Source organism: Lepisosteus oculatus, chromosome 5 (genome assembly GCF_040954835.1).
Source record: "Lepisosteus oculatus isolate fLepOcu1 chromosome 5, fLepOcu1.hap2, whole genome shotgun sequence".
NCBI lineage: Eukaryota > Metazoa > Chordata > Actinopteri > Semionotiformes > Lepisosteidae > Lepisosteus > Lepisosteus oculatus.
This window is the reverse complement of record NC_090700.1, coordinates 4,116,282-4,142,620: the sequence shown is the minus strand read 5'-3', so window position 1 is coordinate 4,142,620 and position 26,339 is coordinate 4,116,282. Positions and strand designations below refer to the sequence as shown.

Sequence of the window (26,339 nt, the reverse complement as noted above, 5' to 3'; positions counted from 1 at the left end):
GGACCTTGTCGCCCTGACCAGTGACATTGAACACGCTACTGGTGTGTACGGCTGGGGTTCTCTCTTTGGTCAAAAACGAAAGAAACATTACACACGAGCCAACTAGAGAAAATAAAAACGATCAGCCCTGTGAGGCAGAGCTAAGGGAGATTTGGAAGGTCACCTGGGGCTGATAGTGAAGTGTGCTGAAGTGAACTGCAGCCAAACAGTTTCCACCCTGTGCCAGAGTGGATCGGCAAAACCACTGTGACAAAAGCAGCTTCTGTGCTTTTCCTCTGGTTTGTGCTAAAATCGCAGCGGGCAAGAGGTGAACAGAGCCGAACAGCAGCCGTTACACCCGCAGACGCCTGTCTTCGCCTGTGGCCCAGCCTGGTGTTCACCTCCTCCTGCGTCTGAGGGAAAGGCTGCCAGCGCCGGGGAGGTGCTGTCTGCGAGGCAAGAGAGGGGGCAACACTGGAAACGGGGGTACTGGAAATATCACAACCTGCCGAGCAGGCAGCAGGGAATCGCAGTGCTGTCGGGAGGTATCCGTTTTCTCCAGCCTTAGCAAGTTAAAAACGGGAGAGCTAACTGAGGGATTAGGAACGTGACCGCAGGTGGGCTAGCGGTAATCCTTTCTGAAAAGAGAGTATCGCAGAGGAAGGAAACTGGCCCAGAATATTTTCCTCCTGGGCCTGCATGTCCTTCATCAGCTGTGCCGCTGTGTGCATTGGTTTCTCCTTGATATGTTTTAACACGTTTAACCAGAAATTATTCGTCATGACAGCGATGGGGAGGGGGTTAACATACTGTGACTGCGGGTTGCGTCGCCTGTAAGATCTGAAAGAGGCCGTTTCCCATACCGAACCGGCATCTCCTGTGATCCACAGTTAGCTCTCACGTTTGGCTCAAAAGGAAGCATGACTCCAGCAAAAGAGGCGTCATCTTGGGATTAACAATCGTGCACTTCGGAGGTGCTGCATCGGCTCTTAACTGCTGATATTTGCAATGTGTCAGTTGTGCTATTAATCATGGTGCCTGAAATCTGAAAACGCAACATGCCTAATGTTTTTTTTTCCTCCCACTTCACAAAACAAACTCACTTGCTTCTGATCAATTCTAACTGTTTATGTAGAGGCAATGGGTGTGTTATATCCAAGAAAGTCGATTATGTAAATTTCCTTCAGGTCAATTAAGAAGCCAGTGCTGCATGCAGTTCGATGAAGCTATCTTATTACAGGGCCCAGGGGGGATCTCCAGACCTCAAGGGCTAAAAGCATTGTGGTGGGCATGAGTCTCACACAGTGTTTCTGCACACAGCGCTTCTGCAGGGGAAAATGAATGGTGAAAGACAAAAACTTTCATCTATTTGTGAATGGAGAAGCAAACATATCAGAAGCAGAGTTTAAAAAAGGGAGTACTCCAGTACCCAGTCACTCAGCTGCCCGATTACAGGAGGGCACTCTGCACTGCAAGTCTGCAATGATACATATACTGATATTATTTATAATGCACTGACGAGAAGAAGTACAATTGTTTGTGTTATTAGTTTAAGCAGATTGTGTTGGTTTATTATTGTGACATACAGTAGTTGAAGATCAGACCCCATGAGGAATTAATGCAGAAGTCCAGATAAATCCAACAGGTTCACAAACTTTTTCTTGCAACTGTATATTGTTCCAGGCTCTTTGGAATGGGGTTCAGACAGTCATGTTAGACCACAAAAAGAAGAAATCCAAGAACTGATTGGGGGAAAAAACAGATTTATTTTGACAGTGTCAACGTGACAATACTTACAGTGCAGTACTTTAACTTTTCTTCTGTAGTTTGTCAAAAAAGCAATCATAAAGTCCAAACATAATTGACTTCGTGTTACAAGGTTTACAATTCTCGTTTGTAAAGTAACACAGAGTGTACAAAAGAAGGCACTAAATAGTTAAACTATACAGTTGTATGCAGTCACACAGGAGCAGAGATGCCATCGTCTTTGTTTGGTCCAATATATTATTGTAAACATTTGACTAGCTGAACATATACACACTTCTATAGGTATATATAAAAAAAAGACCAGAATTTGTAATCACTCATTTTGTTTCTTAAACTTATTTTAATTAGACAATTGAAAAAAAATCTTGTTTTAAAATAATGTACTGTACATAAATCCATCCTTGGAGATCTGCCTATTCAGAAAACAAAAGGAGCACAAATGCTTTAAAGCATCTCAATGTGCAACAATAAATTAACGGAATCATTGCCATCTTGTTGAAATTAGCTAGAAATATTTTAAACAAATTGATTTTACTTTCAGCTATCTGTAAGACTTTATCCCCACATGTCTTCAATGTGTATAAAGTAATCTTATCTAAAGAGATGCAGCATTCCTAGCTAACAGCTAACTTCAAAAGCAATTAAATATTCTGAAAATATATTTAAACCTTTTGATGACTGCATTTCATACCCCTCTGTAGCAATAAATTGGAATTTTTCTGGACATAATATTTAAGTAAAAAAAATATTTTCATTACAAATACATTCTTTTAATGTTTGCATTACAAAACTCCCCTGAAGTGGAAAAGTCTTTTCTGACAAAGCTAAAAATGGTAAAATACCATTCTGCTTCAGTATACAATCACTGCCATGCCGTCCCAAGGGACGAAAATGAAACGTTCTTGCCTTCTCGGCTGGCATTATGTGGGGTAAGATATTTATACTGCACTCTGAGACATACTTCACACTGCTGTGGGTTTATAATCATCAGGACCAGAACGGCAGGCAGACATTCATTCACACCAGAAATTATTTGCAATTAAAAACAAAAGACAACAAAATACACATCTCTCAAAATAATTTAGCATATGTTTATAGACTTATATGTGCAGTATATAAACTCCACATCCAGTTTTGAGATATTGAAAGGAACACAGCTAAAAAAATATATATCTCGGCTCTTGGAAATCTTTGAAAGCTTTTCTGCATTCTTCATTTGGTGAGCTACTGGATTCTCCAATCCGCACAGAAAGCCTGGATTGGGCCCGTTTCCTACTAATATAGTAGATCCATACCATATCAATAGGCCTCATTCCTGTTCAAATTACAAAGAGAAATAAACTGGAGGACTGTATTTTTCCTTTTAGTCAACAAAATATTTAATCTTTTATGACCTTAAAAAAACCCATTCCATATTCCATAAAAACCCATTCCATAAGAATTCCACAATCTACACAGAATTTCCTTTCTCTTCTTTGGTTTATATTGCACCTTTCATTGCATTCTGTGATATTTCCCCGATATCTGCTGATCATATGCACACCAGCCTCTCCAACATAAAACTCTTACAGGTGGAGAAAACATTTTTCCATTTGCTTTGTTGCATCAGTTCTACATCACTACTGCAGGACTCCTGAAATCATGGTGTCACCCCGGTTTTGTTCTGCAGCTCAAAATTCCTCTGTAGCATGATGAGGGAACTTCTCAGCTTGGGGCAGAATAAATGAAAAGCAGTTATCAGTTCAGTTTTGCTATAATCGGGAGCATAAAAGGACATGCAATCATAAATGCAATCTGTGTGATAAAAAATGGCATTGGTACACAGTACACACAGGCACTGGTAAGATGTCACAGTAATCTTTCTACTGCAGGCGCGCAGGGACGGATTACACAACAAAGCCATGTGTGACAATGACAGGGAATTCCCCAGTGAGAAAGAAAAAAAAGGTAAAAATTGCTTCTTGCTATCCAACAATCCGTTTATTAAAGTCTACAATCAGGGATAAGCACCCCGTGGTGACCTGACCACCAGAGCCCAGGAGCACTAGCTGAAGAGCTGGAAATAGAGTTGCTAATGAAAAGCACCCTTCCATTGTCACATCCAGACAGGACTGATTTCCCCCCAGCGCAGACAAGCCAATTTTCACTTCGTACAGCTTTACTTTTCTCTGGAAGTACCATTAGGTTTCTCTGTGGGTGTGGGAAAGATTTTGCTTGTGAAATGCAAAGTACTCTTCCATCAAGGAGTAAGGAGATTGTGCCCAGCGAGTGTGTTTTACACTTAGCCTGTTCGCCTAACTGTTGAGTACAGTATCTTTAATGAAAACAGCTAGCACAGGTGGTCCCTTTCTTTTCGGGGGAATGGATGGATGTGAATGGAGAAAGTGGGATTAGCTATCTCACCTGTTCCAGGAGGTGTATTGAGTCCTGAAGCACAGTTCTCAACAACATTCGCTCCTCTTGGCTTTTCTGATGGGGAAACTGTCTAGAAGCCAAATCGGGGCTTAACCTGAAAGAAAAGATCAAAGTAGTGGTACAGGGAACGTCCTAACTAAGGTGGTAAGATGAAAACATTTAGGTCTATACAATTAATATACTGTAACAGTACTGGGCGCAATTAAAATCCTACCAAGCCCATTTAACTTGTCTACAAACATTGCAGTCTGTTCATTCTGTTGCAAAGACAGCCACTGGCTGACAAATCAGAACATAACCCCATATGCTTTTCAATGAGTATGGAGTATAACTGTCAGTCTCATCAGCATAGACACACTGGCCACGATATTGGCAATCAGCACTGACTAATGGTGACGAGACGTTCCATCAGTTCTCCTGGCTTTGAAACAGGAATTAGGCAACGTTGATAATAAGGCACTATGATCTCATCACAGACATATGGAGGACAGGGAGATCTATGTAACGCTGTCTCACTTTAAATTGGTTTTGTCCTTGAGTCGCATCTTAGTGCTGATGTGCATCCTGTGTGCTATATCTTCCATGGCCCACAGCTTGAAGAACAAACTCAGATTGAGCACAGTCAGAACCAGGAGTCTGTGTCGGGAGAGAGGGGAAAAAGATGCTTACTAGGGTACAAGCAGCTCAGATAAACAAGGTAACATTTGATTTAATGGAAATATAGATAACTTCCCAATTCAAATTGCATGCAAGCCCGCTCACTACATTACCAAATCATTACACACTGTCCTTTTTTAACACACCCGTGGCTTGCTCGACTGTCAGGATTCACGCTTTTAGATCTCTGAAGTACCAGAAAATTAAGAAGTTTAACAAACTAGAACATGGCGCCATTGAAACCCATCGTGTCATTCGTGTTAGTAGGACAGTCGTCTTCACTGCACTGCCTGTCAGCTGCCAGCAGAATAAGATGCTTTGAAGCACATTGTGCTAAAGCCTAAGTCAGACAGTCAAACGAGATTCTAACAGCTGACATGGAAAGCACATTGAGTACATTCCCAGTGCAGATTGCTTCACATACTGAAAAGATTGAGGACGATGATAAAACTTCTCTGTACCCTTCACAGGATGCTAAGAGCTGTACCCCTTCCTGAGATGTCTGGCCTGTAAAAATGAATCCCTGACTACACCTTTGCAAGAGATATATTGCTGGTTAAGGTTGGAGGGGCAAAGGTTTAGACACATTTAGAGCTCGTACAGGTCTTTTCACAACCAAAGCAGCAGTTCTCGTCCTGCTTACGCTTTTTTGTCCGAAGTGGGACGTGATTCATTGTTTAAGCCAGGTATTGTCAAACACTGTAACCACGGGAGATCTGGAGAAGAGCTAGACAGGCACAGCCATGCTCACAAGTCCACCAACGCCCACAGCACAAAGCATCGCTTCACCTCTAAATGGACGGCATGCTAAAATGAAGAGAACAGACTTGCACTGAGGAACAACTGAGAACTCTCAGGTTGAAAACAGCCCTTCGGGGGGAAAAAAAGAGACACACCAGAGCAGAACAATGAGTGACCCAGGAATGAAGCAAGGTTTCCTCTGTATCATGAAAGACAAAGGTCTAAACATTAACAGGAATAAGGATTATTTTTTTGGGAATGACTTACATTAAACTCATAAAAGCTACAATGGTGGTGAGGCTCCATTTCTGTGTCCCCTTGAAATCAAGTACTGCTCCTGTGAAATTAACACGGAAACAAAGCTCAATCAAGCACCTACATTAGCTTCTCAAGCACAGATGCACAAGAGGAAGATGTTCGAAAAACTGAAAGCTTCTTTTGAAGACCCTGAACTGGAGCCTGTTACTCTTAGTCCTACATTTAGTATACGCTTCTACAACAACAGATCAAGAATACGATAACTGCATTCGCCTCGTTAATGTATTAAAACAGGTACTGTCCACTGCTCTTATTAGGCAACTTGGCAAATAATGAGAAATTAAACAAAACAAAAAAATACTTTACGCTGCAGGCTCAGTATACATATACTACATTCTTAAATTAGTGTTTGGGGCCGAGGGAGAAAATAACAGAATGCTACAGGACTTGCATTTACATTTTGTCAACAATTAACAGACTTCAATCATTTCTATTTCCTAAACCATTTCCTGCAAGGCCCCGGCTGGAGTTCCCAGCAAACACAAGCCCACAGAAGGCCACCGGACGTGAAGCAGCGGTCCGTCAGCCCCAGCCCCTCGCGCTCCCGCCTGCTGCTCTTCATCCACAGCGCGGGCACCGCGAGCCGAAACACGGGACCCTGCGCCCACGGCCGAGCGTCACCCCTCGAAACGCTTTCCGGAATGATTATTTCACGCTATCCGGAAACGTGCAAGCCCCCCCCCCCCCCGAACTGGACCGCATGCTGGGTCGCCCCCCCCCGAGTCGGGGCGGTGCTTCCTGACCTGGCGGGCCGGCCCTGGATCCGGGTCCCAGGTCCCCCGCGGAGAGTGACTTGCCCGGCATGCCCAGGTGGTCCAGGTGGGAGCGGCTGCAGCCCCTCCTGCGGCGCCGCGCGGCGCTCAGCTTGCTGGGGTCCCCAGAGCCCTGATTCAGCTCCGCCTCCTCCTCCAGCAGCTCGGTCTCTGAGGGCGCAAGCCAGACGGATCAGTCCCCCCCAGCCCAGGTTCACACAGGCAAGGGGGCGCCCCTCCGCACGAGTATCGCCCACTCAGGCAAGAGGGCGCCGCTCCGCACGAGTATCGCCCGCTCGGGCGAGGGGGCGCCCCTCCGCACGAGTATCGCCCGCTCGGGCGAGGGGGCGCCCCTCCGCACGAGTATCGCCCGCTCGGGCGAGGGGGCGCCCCTCCGCACGAGTATCGCCCGCTCGGGCGAGGGGGCGCCCCTCCGCACGAGTATCGCCCGCTCGGGCGAGGGGGCGCCCCTCCGCACGAGTATCGCCCGCTCGGGCGAGGGGGCGCCCCTCCGCACGAGTATCGCCCGCTCGGGCGAGGGGGCGCCCCTCCGCACGAGTATCGCCCGCTCGGGCGAGGGGGCGCCCCTCCGCACGAGTATCGCCCGCTCGGGCGAGGGGGCGCCCCTCCGCACGAGTATCGCCCGCTCGGGCGAGGGGGCGCCCCTCCGCACGAGTATCGCTCGTTCGGGCGAGGGGGCGCCCCTCCGCACGAGTATCGCCCGTTCGGGCGAGGGGGCGCCCCTCCGCACGAGTATCGCCCGTTCGGGCGAGGGGGCGCCCCTCCGCACGAGTATCGCTCGTTCGGGCGAGGGGGCGCCCCTCCGCACGAGTATCGCTCGTTCGGGCGAGGGGGCGCCCCTCCGCACGAGTATCGCTCGTTCGGGCGAGGGGGCGCCCCTCCGCACGAGTATCGCTCGTTCGGGCGAGGGGGCGCCCCTCCGCACGAGTATCGCTCGTTCGGGCGAGGGGGCGCCCCTCCGCACGAGTATCGCTCGTTCGGGCGAGGGGGCGCCCCTCTGCACGAGTATCGCTCACTCAGGCAAAGCTGGGTATGTGAAGGGCTTTGAGGTGCCCAATTATCATTTTACCCTCCTCTTCAACAGTAATAATCAAACACCGTGTATTGCCTTTTTGTTGAAGATGAGCCACTGTAGCTCCAGTAAGAATCTGTATACCAGGCTGTTGTTTTACTTATTCACTCTGTAGGCTTACTGCCATTTCCATAGTAAATAAATGAGGCATTTTGCCCAGAAGACAAATTGTCTTCAAGGTACGCAAAGGACATTATGGACTGCTCACAGGGATACTTCATGGTCATGTACTGTCAGTACAGTATAATATTGATATTCATGCTTTTGCAGCCCTGCTTTACAGCACAAGATTGGTATGAGAAAACCAGGCACAAAACCCCCCACTGAAGACTGTCAATAACCCTCTATATAAAATGGCAATATTCTGTTACAGCACAAGTCTCCTGGGCGAAATGTGATGGCTGAACTTTTTACAAGGCAATTAGCCCATTAAAAATCAATTACTCTCCTCTCTACTCTATGCCCTTTGAAAGTCTTTGAAGGAAGATAATGTATTTCCTCGTGAAATAAAATGAGAAAATCAATTGCTGTCACCCTAACCTGGTGCAGGTGAGATGAAAGAAATGGCTGACGACAGTAAAAGACGCACCTGTGTAGAGCAGGTGATAGGATGTATTGTCAGGATTTGAGGCTGGAATTGGGAGATTTCTTTTTTAAGTTGACAGGGACTACAGAGTAGCTATAAAACAAGTCAGCTGAAATGCTGACTTGTTTCCATGTGCATCAACCCTTCATTTACTGTAAATGAAAGCATACGTTTTAAAAAAAGTTACGTTTATTCGTATTGCTATTCAAGACAGGATCGATGGAGCCTGAATGGATTGATTTTTTAGCTTAATCTGCCCATCTCACATAGGGGCAGCTATGAACTGACAGCGACACAGAGATGGGTGAGAGTGGGGTGAGATCAGGGTTCGACCTCTTCCTTCATTTTCATCAGCTTTCCTGGATAGATTTATGCTTCTGCACCTTCTTGGTCACACTGAGCAAGGTAAGTAAAGAGAGCAGAAGTGCGTACCCAAATGTCTGAAATAATCTTCCAGACCACTCCAGGAGTTCTTAGTGATGAAGGATTTCACAAGACCCCAGGGCTGCTTCTTGTACTTCACATCGGTGTAGATACTGAAATAAAACAGGGAGACAGCATTACAGAAGCCTGGAGTTAAGAGAACACATTGTAACTTAGGACACAAGTCTCCAAAACGAAACAAACTTCACACAAGCCTCAGGAGGAGCATCTGAGTCCCGACAGGCCATGAGGGAAGGCCAGCCTCTGGGGATGGTTTATTATTAACAAAGCTGAGCAAATGATTAACAAGGAGAAAGTTTATAGTTCCACTTTGACCTCATTGAAGGAAGTGGCAAAACTACCAGCAAAGGACAAAATGACCGAAACTCGTATGACTTGTCTGATTTCATTAACCCCTCATGGTTCGTTTTTTTTTTTAAATAGGATTTCCATTTTTCCACTCTTGTGCTGTAGTTCTCGCTGTTGTGCAGAGAAAGAAGAGCAGCAGTCAGCTCTTTTGTGTCCTACACCCATGTGTGCCTTAGGAGTTAATCCTGCAGGCTCAGAAACGGTTTCTTTGCTCTGTATAGACTCCCAGGGGATATGTACAGTGCAGTGAAAAATGCTATGCACACTTCTCCTTGGGAACATCTGTATCATTTGCAGTTGCTTTGAATTTTATGCTGAAGTCAACTTTAATCTAAGATGTACACACATGGTACTAGCCCACTTTCAGAGATTATTTTTAATTCTGACATAGATGTTGAATTACACTTCGAATCGAGTAATTCCTCAATTACCAAAGAAGAAAGAAACAGTGGTTAGATTGTTTTGTTGCTGAATTGGGTCCAGGGTGTTTTAAACAGAGCACCAATAGGCTGATTAATTTTTCATTGTTCTTCATGGGTTGGAAAGCCCAAGACCAGAGAAGTGATTACATCACATATTTAAAAGCATTACCATTTAACATGCACTATGGAAAAACATCCCGTTCTCATGTCAGACAAAGTAGCCCACTCCAATCCCAAGCGATGCAGTCGATATGTCTAAAGATTTTCCTTACACGTGCACCCAATAAAAATATGTTAATAAAACGAGAAACATTTTTTTTCCCCTCCATGTTCATTGAGAATAAAATTAAGGACTTTAAACTTGCAATGCAGAAGTGATCCCTTAAAAAAAAAATCAGCTATAAAAACTTAATGTTGCTAAACACATCCACCTATTTTGTACCTGCTCCGTCCAACTGAGGGTCACAGGGAAGCCGGAGCCGGAGCCAGAGCTTGTCCCGGCTAGCAATGGGCGCAAGGTGGAGCGAGTCGGGACGCTAGTCCATCACAGGCCACACACCACAGACAGACTCACACTCGCTCACGCCACGGCCAGTTTACCCAGAGGCCAATTCATCTCCCAGCAGGTCTCTGGGCTGAAACCCCCCGCGAATCTGGGGAGAACATACAGCTCCACACTGACAGCGTCCGAGGTCGGGAACTGAACCCAGGGACTTGGTGCCGTCCGCTGTACCGCCCATGCTGCCCTACATCTCGACCAAGACCTTCGGTACGAAGACGTCATGGTGGAATGGGCACCGACACCTACCGGAGACGACAGCGGCGCCTGGACGAGCGAATGATGCAGTAGCGGTTGAGGGTGTAGAAGTAGTCGTGGTAGGGCACGTCGTGGGTGAAGACCTCCGCGTCGACCAGGTAATACTGCCCCTCCTGGCTGTCCTTGTTCATGGCCTGGGGAGCGGACGTGAGCAGACGGGCCGTTACAGTGAGTTTCGAGCGGGCGGCTGCTTCGACGCCGAAACGCCTTCGTCGCCGTCACACCACGTGCACGCGTGGCTTCAACACAATTGCATTAAAGTTCCTGTTTTTAAACAATCAGTGTTTGGTGGAGGAAGAAAAAAATGTCAAAAGGCGTTTCCCTTTATGATCCTATATCACATCCTTGTCTCTCTGGTTTCTCCTGTGTCCAGTCCTCCCCACTGCCCATCTGTGGACTTCTCCGAACATTCAAGCCTCAAAGCCCCAGTCTGGTTAATTCCTCCTACAGGTCACCTGTTCTTAAAGATTGAAAACTCTTTGATGAGTCTGTTAGGACTCTGGTCCTTGACAACTGAAGACTAGTTAGATTTTAGTCGTCCTAAAGGACCTCTAAATTATGCAATTTAACATACTGTATCACCTGTTTAATTGATCACAATGTATTTGTTCCATATGTTGAGAAACTGGGGATTTAATGGTGAGGTTGCAGATCCCCGTTCTGTACTAACTCAGTTCCCACCTGACTGCAAACCACTTTTAATTGCCTTCTCCTGGACATCTTCCACCAGAATTTCTAAAAATACACGTGCACTTTAAAAAAAAAAAAATTGCCAAATACAACACAAATCCCAACAAGTTAAAGCAAGGATATGTTGGTGATAGGATTCACAGTAGCACTGCAGTTAACATGGGTGTCTAGCACCCATGGGGGCGGAGTGGTGGCTCTGGATCTGCGCCTGAGGCTGGAAGGTTGCTGGTTCAAATCCCGCGGCTGGCAGAGGAATCCTGTTGGGCCCCTGAGCAAGACCCTTAACCCCAACTGCTCCAGGGTCGCTGTATAAATGGCTGAACCTGCGCTCTGACCCCCAGCTTCTCTCCCTGTCTGTGTGTCTCATGGAGAGCAAGCTGGGATATGCGGAAAGAAATTCCTAATACGAGAAATTGTATATGGCCAATAAAGTGATCTTATCTCTCTCTAGCAGCAAATATTCCTGCATTGAACTAGGTGGTCATATTTTTGAAAACCACGTTCCAAGCGTTTGTTATCAAAGTCGAGGCACCACACCTGTGTTTCTGTGGCAGTGGAGAACTTGCCGATCAGTGGGTTAGAGATGGTGATGGTGTAATTCAAAGTCCTCCTTTGGCCTCCAGAGCTGTCCTTCTTCCATGGAGTGGCCACCATTCCTGAACAGAACACAGAAGAGCATCATCACTACCTGCTACTGGACAGGGAAGGGGTCGTTCTCAATTTGCCAGTTATCGTGCTTCTTACAAATCTATCTTCACTTTCATTTTTTTTTTTACTTCATCACACTGCACTTCCTTTCTCAACACAACCTTCATTGTAACAGAAAGAGAATTTAATTGAACCGGGTCTCGGCCGCAGTACCTCAAAGAACCGATGAAAACTCTACTTTTTAATCATTTAGTCTGGTTTTCTCATTCTGAAATCCTGAGCTGAAAATAAGTCATCCCTAGTGTCAACGGCTAAAGCCGTTCCAAGACAGCACGCATAGTAACGCCGAACGATCCGTAAACATCACTTCTGATCATTGCATGTATGTGCTAGTGTACTTCAAGAACAACCCTTATAAAGATGTGAAGAGCTGTCGGTGTGAAGAAACAGGAACAAACCCTCCTGAGTGGTGCCAACAACACCGACGTGACACGAGGGCGGGCACTGCACCTGTGATTTTCCGTTCGCTCATGAATCTCCGGATGAAGTCCGAGTCGGTGAAGAGCAGCTCAAACATCTTCTCGGCACTGATGTGAAACACTCGATTGACGTACAGCCGTCCCTGGCCCTGACTGGAGCCCAGTCGCTCTTCTGCCACAAAGACACATAAGCCACACTGCACCACCAGCAAGAAAATCTGGAAACGTTTTTTTTTTTTAAGGTGTTCAAGGCGGGGGAAAAAAAAACTTTCAGATACATCCTTTGCAGAATGCATTTCTCTTTTAAAACACAAGAAACACTTTGGCATAATACTTCAACAACCTCAAATTCAAAAACTCAATTTGAAGAGAAATTATATTAGAATACTTTAGTAGCTTCTAAGGATTTTGAAGACGTTCTGGCAGCCTATATCGATCACTAGAAAGCAGAATTCCACAATGTTAGTAAACTGTCCAAGATCAAACAAATGTGTTTTTGCTTAGATATAGGAGATATTTGTTTTTGCTGGTAGAGAACATGCTTCCCATGAGTGTAATTATTTCTTCTTGTCCGTGTTCAACTTCTGAATGCAGATAAATCCCATCGGGTTTTAATGATCTACATGAACCTGGAACTGACCAACAAATTTGGAATTTATGAAGGTTAATATATTTCTATTCATGCAATTTACATTAACTCAGGTCACCACACTCCTAATTTACAGCTACACAAAGGGCTATACCGTCTCTAATTAGACAGTGTAAATCGCTGGTAAAAAAAAAACAGCTCGGTGCATAAACTCACAAGAGACGTTTTAATTTGGTTTAATGTTTCATGCTGATTTACTACTCAGTGTAGTTAAAAAGCAAATGCACCGATATTAGAACAGTTTCAATTTCTCTGGTCCTTTTCTTCTTCCATGTCACTCTAAAAGATTCCTCACCCTCCTCGAGCGGATCGGACGTGCTCCTCTCCGTCAGCCGGTCCTCGTTGCTGTTCAGGTCGAGAGAGTGCACAGACCGTTTGGAGACCCTCTCTTGAGAGTGCCTGTCCGGCGGCTGTCCTGGGGTCCTGAGGCGCACGTTACCATCTCTGGGCTCCTCCTGAAGGGACACCGACACTCACAGCATTACTATCGTGGGAAGGCGAAGGCCACACCCCAGCAGAGCGCAGGGAAGCAGGAGTGGAAAAACCCTGTCTGCCACATACAGGGTCTCTTCTTCCATCTATCCCCACTTCTAAAACTTAAAAGCACTTACAGAAATATATAAACGGCAACAGGTTATGGCTAAAATAACTCCTTCAACAGCACACAGCTCTGGTTACCTCACAGCACAGCACATCTGCATACGAGTTGGCAGTACAACACTGTAGATATTATAGCTATGCAGAACATCTCCTGGAATTTCCAGAAGGGTGTTTACTGTACGGCGCCTGCATACCTTGTGGTCATAAATCCTGGCGATAAAGCTGAACTCACGGCACGTGAAGAAACTAGCTGTAGATAACGACAACACTGCTGTGTAATTAACTTGACGTTCCCCTGGTACTGCTGGTCTCTGTTTTTACTTTGTCGTCGAGTGACATTATATTTCTACGCGTTGTGACAAAGTCCGATAAAAGCCGAGATTGAATTTCAAGCTACATCCCGATCTCGTCCTCAAAGAGGAGAGAATAGATTCTGAGGCAAACCGCTCCTGGCTTCTTATAATTATAATAAATTGCTTACACTTATATAGCGCTTTTCTGGACACTCCACTCAAAGCGCTTTACAGGTAATGGGGAGTTCCCTCCCCCACCACCAGTGTGCAGCCCCACCTGGATGATGCAACAGCAGCCATAGTGCGCCAGAACACTGACCACACACCAGCTCTCAGTGGGGAGGAGAGCAGAGTAATGAAACAAGTTCAAAGATGGGGATTATTAGGAGGCCATGATTGGTAAGGGCCAATGGGACATTTGGCCAGGACACCGGGGTTACACCCCTACTCTTTTCGAGAAACGCCCTGGGATTTTTAATGACCACAGAGAGCTTGGACCTCAGTTTTACGTCTCACCCAAAGGACGGAGCCTGTTTACAGTCTAGTGTCCCCGTGACTATACTGGGGCATTAGGACCACCACAGACCGCAGGGTGAGCGCCCCCTGCTGGCCCCACTAACACCTCTTCCAGCATCAACCTTAGTTTTCCCCAGGAGGTCTCCCATCCAGGTACTGACCAGGGTCACACCTGCTGAGCTTCAGTGGGCTGCCAGCTGTGAGTTGCAGGTTGATATGGCTGCTGGCAATATGGCTTCCTGATGGCCTTTCAGATGCTGTCTTACCACGCTCAGCGCATTGCCATTGAGGACGACCGGAGAGGGCTGGGGCGCCTCCTCACTGGTGGTGGTGAACTCGGCCGCCGCCGTCTCCACCAGCGGCAGTCTGAGGGTAGAAGGTCTCTCCAGCCGGCCTGCATGCTCTTCGCCGCTTTGCTTCATGGCAGAACTGCCAGATCAAAAATTGTTCAAGAAACGATTTAAGTCCAAAGTATGGTCGGCATCATTGCTGGAGGTGGCGGCGGCAGGGGCGCTTTAAATTCTAGATTAAACCGTTCGCTTGACCAACTCAATATTTAAGATTTACCTTCTTAAGCTTCAGGTTGACGACGAGACACCTTCGCATAAATACTCTGGAATTTATGACTGGTCGATGAGCTGAAGTTATAATTTAACCCAGGACTAAATCTCATCTCCCAACTCACAACGTGACACTAATTCTCAGTATCAAGAGTTTGCTAGTTACAAAAACATTTTTCCCCCCCCACTACAATAAGAAACCTTATAATTCTTGATCATATTAACAAAAAAAGTGAAACAACACGAGTCAGTGGAGAAGCATGATACAGGTACAAAATATTACGCGGCTATACAGCAGAACTACAAAGGTGACAGCCCACTGTCAATATTGCTTACTGCAATCAAAGTGCATTAGAAACTCAGCTCTACTGACTTCAGAAGAGCAGATACAAAATACAGAGAGAAGAAACAAAACTTCAATTAAAACACATACTGTAGATAAAAATGACAAACTTTTCCTACTGCACCAGTTAAAGCAACATGCGCCATTTTAACATGAAATGGCCAAAGCAGCGGATTTAAATGGACTTAGAAAATTTGGGGATTTGAATGACATACCATGACTCTGGAAATTCCAACCCTTTGCTTTCCCTTTTTGTCCCAAGTAGAAGAGGGGGGATTCGATCGGCAGAAGTGACAGGTGAGAAACAGTCCTTACCCAGCCTGAGAGGTGCTGTCTGTGGAAACCTGTAAGCTCTCCATTTCTTCATTGTTCAGCCCCAGGTCACTGCCATAGTGCTGTCTGACCATCTGCCAGAATTCCTGCTTCGTCAGTTGCTGGGGGGTGAAGACGGGGGGGAAAACGTCAGAGGTGCTCCTATAATTACCCCCCAACAAATCCACAGCAGTGACCAACCATCATGTGATCTCCAGCTGATCTCCGACTGCTGAGAAGTGCAATTTCCAGGTATCAAAGGCACATGGCCCTGTACTGCTGGGTTTTACAAGGATGCACCTTAGCTGGCAACCTTTAGACCTCCTGGTGTTATACCAGAAGAGCTCAATAAATCTGTGGCTCATAAACCATAAACCACATGGCTTCCCTAAAGCATAAAATGAGTACTGGTCATATTAACCTCAGACTGACCTACCTAAAAGACAAAAAAACGAGAATTATGGACACAAAATTCCACAGCCAACATACGTAAGGTAAAATTCATTCATCTTAAAAAAATATGCATAGCAAAACGGGACACACAACGTTGACTGCAATATCTAGCACATCTGCCTTAAACACTGCACTATAATGTAACACGTAGTCAGGAGAGATGAGTATCATTCACAGAAGTGCGCCCCGTGTAACATCTGAAACGCAGAGCGAACGGAAGGTATCTAATGTAAATCTGGGGGGTGAACCCGTAGAAAACGAACCCGTAACAAATTAATACAAAATACAGAAGCTAAAAGACGTGCAGAGCTCGTAAACGCAGTTTGTTTTTCTCTATGTCAATACACGAGCCTGTGGGAAAACAGTGGAAGGAGCTTTAAGGAAGTAAACGGCAGTAACAACTAAAGCATGCAGTTTGCCCAAGCAACAGCCTCAACAGCAGTGTTTCAGAAGGAAAGGGAAAACTACCCTCCCCCCAGCGAAGAGTCGAGAGTTATTCCGAGATTCTTCAAACCGTCGTCCTTTTCTTGTTGGTTTGTTTGTTTGTTTTTTCTCGAATGGCGTGCGTTAGTCATCAACCCAAGATTACCGTTCTTTAATTAATGGTGTTGCAGTCGCGGTTCCTGGTCCAAAACGCATCCCGGCTTGCGCGTCGCTGCCGGAGTCGTGCGCCACAGCCCGAGTAACCTGTGAGCTGGGTGTGACCGAGGAAAGCCACGGACAGGCGCACAACCGATGCTGAAGAACCCGCCCCCCAGCGCCCAAGGTGAGGATTTTAAAAAGACAGGTCTCCATCCGTCTCATTAGGTCGGTACAGGCCGTACAGACGAAATAATAGTCTAATAGCGCGCGTGTTCATTTCAGTATTTCGCCTATCCCGCTCCTGCTGCAGCGGTGCCCGAGCTGTGGGCTGTCGGTATCGGTGTGGGTTGTTGACGTGACGAAATACACTCGCGTGTACTCTCTTTGCCCTTTTTTCGTACTCCTGCAGAACCTGCCTGGTGCGTATTAGCAATACACGCCAAAAGTGAGCAGTATTATGGCCGTACCATGCTGCCATACACTTTAGCTACTGTGAGTGATTCTGAAATTGTTTTGTTAAAAACGTACCATGACGTGGGGCGTTTCATTATTATGCAAAGAAAAACCCTCTTGTCTGTTCCTGTCAGATTATTCAAGCATTGCTGCACTGTTTCCCTTAAAGTTTACATAGTTTTAAGGAACACACAATCTTTCATAAACAGGTTCTGCATTTCAGTTATTTTCCTGTATGTGTTTTAAATCAGATAAAATCCTGTAAATGCATGGAAGAATTGCCTAGTTTGTCCACTAGCTTATGCATTTGAAAACAGACATTTTCAAAGAGACAGTGAAAAAGATATTCTAAAGCAAATCTGTGGTGGCCTTTGTTTTCCATGGCATCGAAACTCTCCCTGAGAGTACCATAGCAGCTCTGATACTTCACCACACCTCTCTGACACAGGTATGCGAATGCTAAACCTGTTTGATAGGATCAGCTGAACTGGACTGAAAGGCTGCTGTCAAACAGGTTTTCAGTCTGTATTATCATTGGCACACTCTACTCTACTGAGGATCACAGTGACACTTAGGCTTACTTTGATATCATCTTTATGAGGTCAGCGAAAAAAATAACAACTGTACTTCGTAATGTGTTTCATTTTTGATCAGGATAAAATGATCAGCAGATTTTTGTTCATGTTGAACGGGGTCAGTATAATCCCAACAGAGCAGGGATTGTGATGTGTGATCAGAGACGTCATGTGCAATCTGTTGATCTTTACTGGCACCCTACAGTACGTTAGCTCACTGAAATTAGACTTCCTTACAAGCGGCGCATGCATAACACTTGTAGATCATGCATCTGAGAGGTGCATATCTACAGGACCATTGCGTTCAACGTTGATGATCAGTGAAAAGAAATGTAATCTCATCATACACAAACACTTAGAGAAGAAAATCTGATTCTCTGATGCTTTTGATCAAAGTGGTGTGATTGAACTGAGTACAGTCAATTTACTGCGAAAACTTATCATCAAAATACATACTGTATGTACCTTTTAGAATATGAACTGAATGATTAGTAACTATTTGCAGAAATATGTATTTTTTATAATAAATGTTTTGTTGTAAATTCCTTGTTAATGCCATGCTTTTTCATGTCCATTGCCACTGTTCTTTCTGTAAAAGGTTATATGAGGTGTGGTCATATTTTACAAATCATACTGTATATTTACTTGTAAGAAAACAAGAGCCATATTCACTAACAGAAGCATCCTGCTAGAGACTGGTTGAGAAAATGTTCTAGTGCGCTACGGATACATTTTTTAAGTGAAACAAAATACCGCCATGGTGTAAAACAATATTGGATTTGTATCAATCCTGCAAGTAATTAATTTACTCTGAAGGTTCTGGGCAAGCGGCTCCCTTCACCACAGACTTGTGAAAGGCATGCAGGAAATTAACACAATAGCAGGATCGATGCAATGCCTTGCAACACTTCTCCAGCTCTCCCGGGGTTTACACTTCTGGCTATATAATGTAAAACTCACAAGCAGACTGACAAGTTGTTGTTCGTGATTAAAATGTTTTCACTTCATTTCCTGTCATTTTCCCGGACAGAGGTACACTCCTCCGGGTGAGTGGCAGGTTACTGCTGTTCAGAGCCTTTATACATCCTGTAATTTACAAAGCCTTTGTCTCATATCCCTCAGTGTGACCAGAGTCTTTTTCCCCCTACGACGATTCTGTTTATTTTTCAATCCAAAGGATCTCACCTGGGCAGAATGAAACACCCACATAACACCAAATGATGCTGACCAAATCATGGATAGGGAAAAATCCCTTAAACTATAACATGCAATTAAGTAATACATGTACAACAACTCTTTGAGGTTTTGTAGTGCTCATCTAAGCCATGTGAACACAAGAAAAACGAAATTTCCTACCTTGTCTAGTAGTGAGTTCTGCCACATTCGGAAAACACTGAGGTAGCTTCTTTCTCGTGCAGAGAACGATGTGAAGAAATACTGCAGTAGGACAAGACAGTGTTGGCTTATTGGCATCACTTTCTATTAATAAAATAATAACTGATTTAAGACGCATTTTAAACAATTGCAACAATTAATTTGCGCTCCTTCTCCTTCTCAGCTTTGAAGATGTGTTGAGACTCGCAAAACACAACACATTAGGAACATCAGTACAAGTAAGAGGCCATAAAACAGGCAGCTGAATTCAGCATGATATTTGTCCAGGACTGCTTCTCAGAGACAAGTATATGCAATGTGACACTGAAATCACTGAACCAAATGAGAGGTCAACATATTGCACAACTGAGGAAACATTCTTCACTTAAAGACGTTCATCATTTTAACAACGCAAAGGAGCCATATATCTTGTATATGCACATGCATTGTAGGTATTGAATAACTTGTCCCTGAGAAATGGTCACTTTACTCTGCGTTAGGGAGATGCTCAGTGCGACTTGAGAAGGTGTCAAACTAGGTTTTAAACGTAACCCGTCACAAGGACACTGACGGAGAGGATCATTCATGGTTCTGACAGTAGAGATAGTCCTTCAGCTGTACCTTGTCACTCTCAGTTGATACTTGAATGGCATTGGGAATAAGTTTAGCCGTCTTCTCCCTCGTCATTGACGTTATGTCTTTCAGTGTCAATGTTATCTGCAATCACAAGAAAGGAAATGTAGTGCTTAATGCACTGTATCCCCTAAGCACAATAGCTCTGAAGGTGACCAATGGCCGTCAGTATTCTCAGACTGACATCCGAGAGCATCCAAGAAGCTTTACTTTTCTGTAATGGGCCATCGCAGTTCAGAGATGAGCTGACTCTGTGATGCACAGTTCAGGTGTCAGCGTGCACGCACTCAGTAACTGAGGAGGAACACCCACTTCAGCATCTGTATGTCTGCCTCTTACTTTGCCAGCTCGCTGGCTCGCCCCTGTGCGTCGGCTCTGGCAAGAGCTGTCAGGTCTTACCGTAGTGCCCCAGAGAAAGAAGTTGCTGTGGAAACAGAGCCGGTTCTCGGTGAGGTAGAGGCGTCCCTGCAGTAGAATGTCCCTCTGAAGTGCACAGGCATAATCTGAGAAAACACATGGGACCCTCAGCACCAGAGACGACTTGGCTACCAAAGGAACACCATTGCCCTGGGGCTCCACACCTTCCCAATCCATTGTTGAACTGAAGCACGTTTTAAAGATCCTTTCACAGAAAACAGCCCTAAAGATGTTTTCCTTGGTGGAATGTGCCTGCTGTTCATTATCTTTAGGGCAAAAGGGACAACGGACCCATCTTGTAGAAATGTTCTTCTTTCTTCTCCTGGCTGTTTTGTGATCCTAAGATTTCTTTTATTAAAGATGAACCTTTCTCCATTGTGAATTCCATCATCGGCCATTTATTTTAGAGAGGAATGCCAATATCCTTTTTAGAAAAAAAAATCTTCGCATTTGAATATCTGTGTTTTTTAACTATTGTGCTGCACAATAAGCATGATTGTAAACTGACTCACCAGCTATTAACCTTTCGGACTCAGGTAAATCTTTGAAAAGCTTCTTAAATTCGTCAGTCCTCTGCTTGTAAGTGTTAGTTGGTGTCTGTAACCAAACAATACATTTTAAAGTAGTCATATAGCTAAAAATCAAATGTTAATCAGATACTGTCTAAACGTAAGTATACTGTAAATTATCAGATAACAATGATCTTTTTCCTTAATACAAAATAAACAATATCTGTATGTTTCATTGATATCCTATGTAATCGGGTGATCAGGATAGCAATATTTAATGTAATCTTAACAGCTTTTATTTTCTTACATCTGCAAATTATTCAAACATGTTCAGAAAATAGTAATGGTAAAAAACCACAGAAGAATTAAGCTAAAGCTGAAACTGGATGAAAGCAGAAAAAGAAGTGAGTCAGGCTTGTGAAAGCACAACACATTTCCTTCATTCAAAACCATCTCTGAGGACAAGTTACTGAAAGTCAGGTCTCAGCTTGTTTCAAAGTCATATTCTTTATCAGCAAAGTACAGAGATGCTCAGAAAAATCTGATATGAGATATTTTCTGGATACAAACATTATATCACACATACGTTGTTATTGTATTATACATTGTATATTTTATTTCACATAAAAACTATACCCAGAAAATATAATTAAATATATGGACACTATTGCAGATTTACACCTTGCTATCAATGTAACATGTTCTTAACAATTGTGTTGCTAAGAAAAGATACAAGCATCTCACAATTAACATGTTTAACAGCTCCTTTGTGCTTGTCAAACATTTTTGTCAATATTTTCATTTAATATTTCTGAAACCTTCCCAGATTTACAGTCACAATCTGTGGTGTCTGAATGCACACCTTCAGAGCTGAGCTAAATGACAGTGACATACAACTGCAGGACCACAAGTTAGTCAATACTTAAATGCTGGTTTTTAAGTTACACTGCACACTAAAGCATTAGGGCAATTAGTGTGTTTTGCCTATGCCTGTGCTAGGCTATTACATCCAGTAAACATGTACTAACTTCCTGTCAAGAATTAGACATAATGATTTTGATTAGTCAGCATAACATAACACACTGTCAATCCTTAAGCATTTCTACCACATACAGTACTAATCAAGAACCCAAGTACAGAGAATGACTGAAGAGGCCAGGCAGCAATCTTCAGTTATCGTGGCAGCTATCATCAGATGTAGCTTTTTAAATGTTTGAATTTGTATTATAAGAGCATAAAGTGTTTCCATATAGGATTTTACTATAATAATGGATTACATCAATACACAGCTTTATACTGAGGTGAGGACCTACGTCAACTGGGTAACAGCAGCAGCTACTCTGCAACAAAAGCCCCAGTGCACAGCAGTCAGGTGGGGGAGAGAGAGCTACTGCTTCAGCAGCTGAATGAAAGGGAAAATGTGTGGACCACCTACTGACCCACTAACAGCTTTCACCAATGACCTCTTGGCTAATGTGCAATATCTAAACTCTTCTTAAAACATTTCAGTGAATAGACTAGAAATGCATGATTGCTGCAGATTTGCATAAATACAAATTCGTTTACAACTCTGTGTTATCGTATGTACTTTTTTTTTTTTACATGACAATTTCCAAAGCCACCAGATGGAGCCATAGCTTTTGGGCTGGTTATTAGGACTGTGAAACCACACAGCTTAGAAAGACCTGTCACTTTCAAGCTTTGGTAAATGCAGCGTGTGACACAGTATAGTATTTGCAACAAGTCCTACTGAAGCATGCAAAGAGAACTAAAATGGTAAGGGATCATCTGATGACAATTGCTATGTCTACTGAATACACTGGAACAGTGAGGATAGAAAAGTACCACCTTGATAGATCATTTTCTAAACTGCAATTTATAATAATAATAATAATTGCTTACACTTATATAGCGCTTTTCTGGACACTCCACTCAAAGCGCTTTACAGGTAATGGGGACTCCCCTCCACCACCACCAATGTGCAGCATCCACCTGGATGATGCGACGGCAGCCATAGTGCGCCAGAATTTATTAACTACAGTTAATTAATTCTCTTTTGTAATGTGAGATATTGGTAAATTAAAAAAGAGAATTTTCAATATGAAGGAAATGAATCTTGAAAAGCATTTACTATTTCAAAAGGCCTCCCTAACATTCTGAATCTCTCTGTTGCATGTTTTGTCAAAACAATCAATTCCTTGATGTGAAGATAACGGGAAACAGGTGCAGGTAACTCTGTTACATTTATTGAAAACTGGAAACCAAGGACCTCCCCTAACAGGATATTACCAGCCAGCGTGCTAGTGTCTGAAAACACGTGGCTTCTGCCTGTGGATAGAAGTGTAAACCAGATTTTCTGTTTCGCGACAGAGGAGTACTTCACCAGAAGAAGATGTGGTAGCATGATCAGACTCACATCGTGCTCTTCGGAGCTCCAGCTTGCTTCCCTTCGGGAAGTACAGTCCTCGGCGGCCTCAGTCCCCACGGTGCACCTGTGCACCTGCGCCATTGAGCCCCCTTTGAACCAGACCCCTCTGCCACTGTGACACGGAGAAAAACCAGCCTTCAGAGACACTCCATGACCTCTGGAACCAGATTTCAAACAGCACTGATGTTGCACGTCTTCGTCTGCAATACAGTCTACAGGGGGCGACGACGTCCGATATATGTTTTCTCTAGTTATGCACCATAATTCTGTTGTATTTTATATCACAAATGTAAGGACAATTTTAAGAAGAACACAGTAAAATGGGTAAAATCAATATGCTTCCAGTGGTTTTCAGTGCTTGCTGTCATTTGAAAACTCCATTAATGCTGTAATGGGTTTTACCTGGATTAGCATTTACATATAACATCGAAATAGGTAATACTTCAGATTAGGGGCTGCAATGGAATGGAATAATAATGCTTTAATAAAGTGACAAAGACGTATTAATAACCAACCTCTCTGATAGATTAAAGAAGTAGTGTATTACAAAATCAATGAAAGCCAAAGCTTTATCAACGACATTCACCCTGACATTAAGTGTACGCAATAATGTTTCACAGCTGTTTATAATCATTAAAAACATGTTAATGTATTGTTTATAGATAATAATAACAGATATCCAAAACCAAATGCAGTGAGGTCTTTGAGGAGATCTAGTGTGCCGTGTAAGGATTCATATGATCAAACCTAGGGAGGTCTACTGACCAGCGGAGATCAATACAATGACAAGTCCCATACCCATAGGCTACATCATGGTGCAGGGAGACTGAGAGACGCTGGATGCTAAAAACATCTTCAAAGTGCAAAAAAGATTCATATTTTCATTTGTGTATATGTTGGTAGTCTGAGTTTTGTTTAATTCCTACTACCACCTCTTAAAGACTACCCGACAGCTACCCAGCGCTCAGTGCCCTCGTGTAATTTATTACCACGCCTTTCCTAAGGCCATCACAGTTCTTGAATTTAATTAAATTAAATTCTGCTCTCAATGAAGTTGTGTAAATATATTCCCCCTCTATTTATTTATCCATCTATCTGTGCATCACATACTGGTGTCGTGATTTTATGTGACTCATTTGTTTGGCTTGTGTGTTTGCAGTTCTGTGGGAGAAGTAAAAGACATTTCCACAGCAGTGGACAATAAAGTACCTACCTATCTGAAGAATCTGTGGGACGTTTATTAAGTAATAAATATTACTTTAAAAAGCATCTGAAAGTGGAATACAGAGAAGGAATATGTTTTTTTATTAATTCTAGGGGAATTGCTGATTATGACTGTTCTTTTGGACTGTCTTCTAGGGTTGTCTTATAAAGATAACTGAAAGAAATACAGATTCGTGAAGGATGCCCAAAAGTGCTCAAAACAAAGAAGGCAAGCCTTCACGTAAAACCACTTCAGATTATTTAGGATATCATTCTTTCAAAGGTCATTTATAATTCGATGCAAATGGCATTGAAGGGAACTGAATAACCAACGAACAAAAGGATTTACAAACGAGAACTTCGTGTTGTTTTGATTTTTGCCGTGGGCGGGCTGGTCGATAAATCGACTGGTTAGTAGCTGGCTTGCACGATATTTTCCAACTGTGGACGACAATGACCATTGCTTCACGTCCAGTGTCTGTGTACACGGTGCGCATTGTGCGTGAAAGTTAATTAACTACAGGGTGAAGCTAATAATTAGAAAAAGGTTACACCACAAAAACTAGTTTTACCTGTCCGGTAACCCAGACGAAAACCAAGTGAGGGACAAAGGGCTAAATCGCCTTTGTTCTTACGAGAGCACAGATGTGGAAATTAAGAACAAAATTTAAAAAAACAACAACATTGGAGCACTTTCCTCTGCTAATGTGAAGAGTGCTTGTGTTATCAACTCAAATCAGCTTTACAAAACGTAAAATGTAAGAAGGACGTTTCTGTAATCCTTTAATCTCTTTAGTTGTAGATTTTTCCTGTTACTCTTCGTTTGTGCTTTATTTACACAAACTGTGAGGAACATTTGCGGGCAAATCTACTGCCTGGCTTCTCGCTAAACAGCCACCTTCCACTACATACTGTATAAAGACAGCTACCGCCTGTTTGCAGATCAACCACAAGCAACATCCTCTGGAAAACTCTGATCAGAAACTGTACATCTATAAATACTGCAAATGACAAAGTAATTCAACGTTTTCAAAATCACCAGTTAAGCTTGTCGCCGCAAAATTGAGAGATATTCTTTCTCCCTTAAAGCTCTGTACTCTTCACTGTCAAGCAGTGTGTCCTCAGTTTCAGTAGTACCCATACGCACAAACAAGCGATAACGACCGCGCTGCAGGTACAGCCTGTTAGAGAGAATGGACATATTTACCTGTGCAAATCCAAACAGCCCTGTCGAACGAGTCCTGGTCAGTATGGCTCCTTTGCTTATTATTGAAAGACACGAAATATCATCCAGAGTTGTGCCGATAACAGACAGGCGAGACCATCACGCCCGCGTCGCTACCGCCTTGAATGTCATCCCCGGGGAGGCGACGCTATAACCCCTGTCCCCCGGCACAGGTACAGGTGAAGTCATCAGGGCAGAATGCCCGCCCACAGCGAGAGGTACCAGTGGCGCTCTCACCTGGGAGAACAGGCTGTCAGAAGAGACCATCCCGTGGGTGGCTCCTGTCTGTCTGAGCCCTTGCATTAACTGTTCAGGAAGAGCGCAGACAGCTCCGTGTTCCCACTTAAGCGAACGAGTTTGGGGTCTAGGGGTCAGACGAGCTCAGACTCATCTGCAGCGTTACCACCCTCCTCTGAAAAACTGCAAGGAATATAGATACATGCCTGTACAGCTGCCGTCAGGCGAGGGAAACTCCACTGCGAGTTTCCTTGCGGTGATTTAGAAATATCTCGGTACCGTATTTTTAAATATCGGGGGATAGAGACAAAAGGTTTGAAGCGAGCACAACGGAGGGACAAGCTGCAAGAGACTCGCCTTATTCCCCCAGTGCTCGTCCTCTCAAAACAAATCACAGCCTGTGCGCTTCAGACTACGAAAGCGCTTCCCTTCACGCTGATCTCGGTCGATGTGTTTCAGCCCCACAGACGCCTCTCCCCCGAGGCACTTGGGAATGCCGAGGGCTCAAAAGAGAGAGCGCGGCAGGACTATCGGCTCTTACCCGAGGGTGCCGGTCTGCGGGAGCGCAGGCTGCTGCTCCAGCCGCGATCAGGCTGGAGAGCGAGAGAGACCTGGATTTTACATCTTTTTTTACAACGTAAATGCAGTTCCATTCAATATATATAAAAAATAACTATTAGGTTTATTGCTCTGTGGTTTATACAGTACTATACACGTTATACTACTGTACTGGCTTATTAAGTAATTAAACAATGGGCTGACTTTTTTTTTTGACACTTTGATATGGGTAAGTCTGTTCTGCCATCATCAGATTTCTCCGG

General features: G+C 44.1%; 1 protein-coding gene across 3 annotated transcripts; it reads right to left on the bottom strand.

Annotated features, from left to right (window-relative positions):
• Positions 1 to 1,725: 1,725 nt before the first annotated feature.
• gramd1c (GRAM domain containing 1c) lies at positions 1,726 to 25,701 on the bottom strand. Of its 3 annotated transcripts, none has more exons than XM_015341767.2 (18): positions 25,264 to 25,701; positions 22,842 to 22,965; positions 20,429 to 20,513; positions 19,899 to 20,002; positions 19,488 to 19,583; positions 18,849 to 18,929; positions 15,433 to 15,551; positions 14,481 to 14,643; positions 13,101 to 13,260; positions 12,188 to 12,328; positions 11,567 to 11,685; positions 10,331 to 10,473; positions 8,741 to 8,844; positions 6,675 to 6,800; positions 5,827 to 5,896; positions 4,678 to 4,797; positions 4,150 to 4,255; positions 1,726 to 3,454 (listed from the first exon to the last, which is right to left on the bottom strand). In XM_015341767.2, the coding sequence occupies exons 2-18, from the start codon at positions 22,932 to 22,934 to the stop codon at positions 3,386 to 3,388; spliced, it is 1,899 nt and encodes a 632-aa protein (XP_015197253.2). In that variant the 5' UTR covers positions 22,935 to 22,965; positions 25,264 to 25,701; the 3' UTR covers positions 1,726 to 3,385. The 3 variants fall into 3 exon arrangements, with proteins under 3 accessions (XP_015197253.2, XP_015197252.2, XP_015197250.2); XM_015341766.2 differs by having other exon boundaries at positions 6,621 to 6,800; positions 12,188 to 12,325; XM_015341764.2 differs by having other exon boundaries at positions 6,621 to 6,800; positions 25,264 to 25,698.
• Between the last annotated feature and the right edge of the window lie 638 nt (positions 25,702 to 26,339).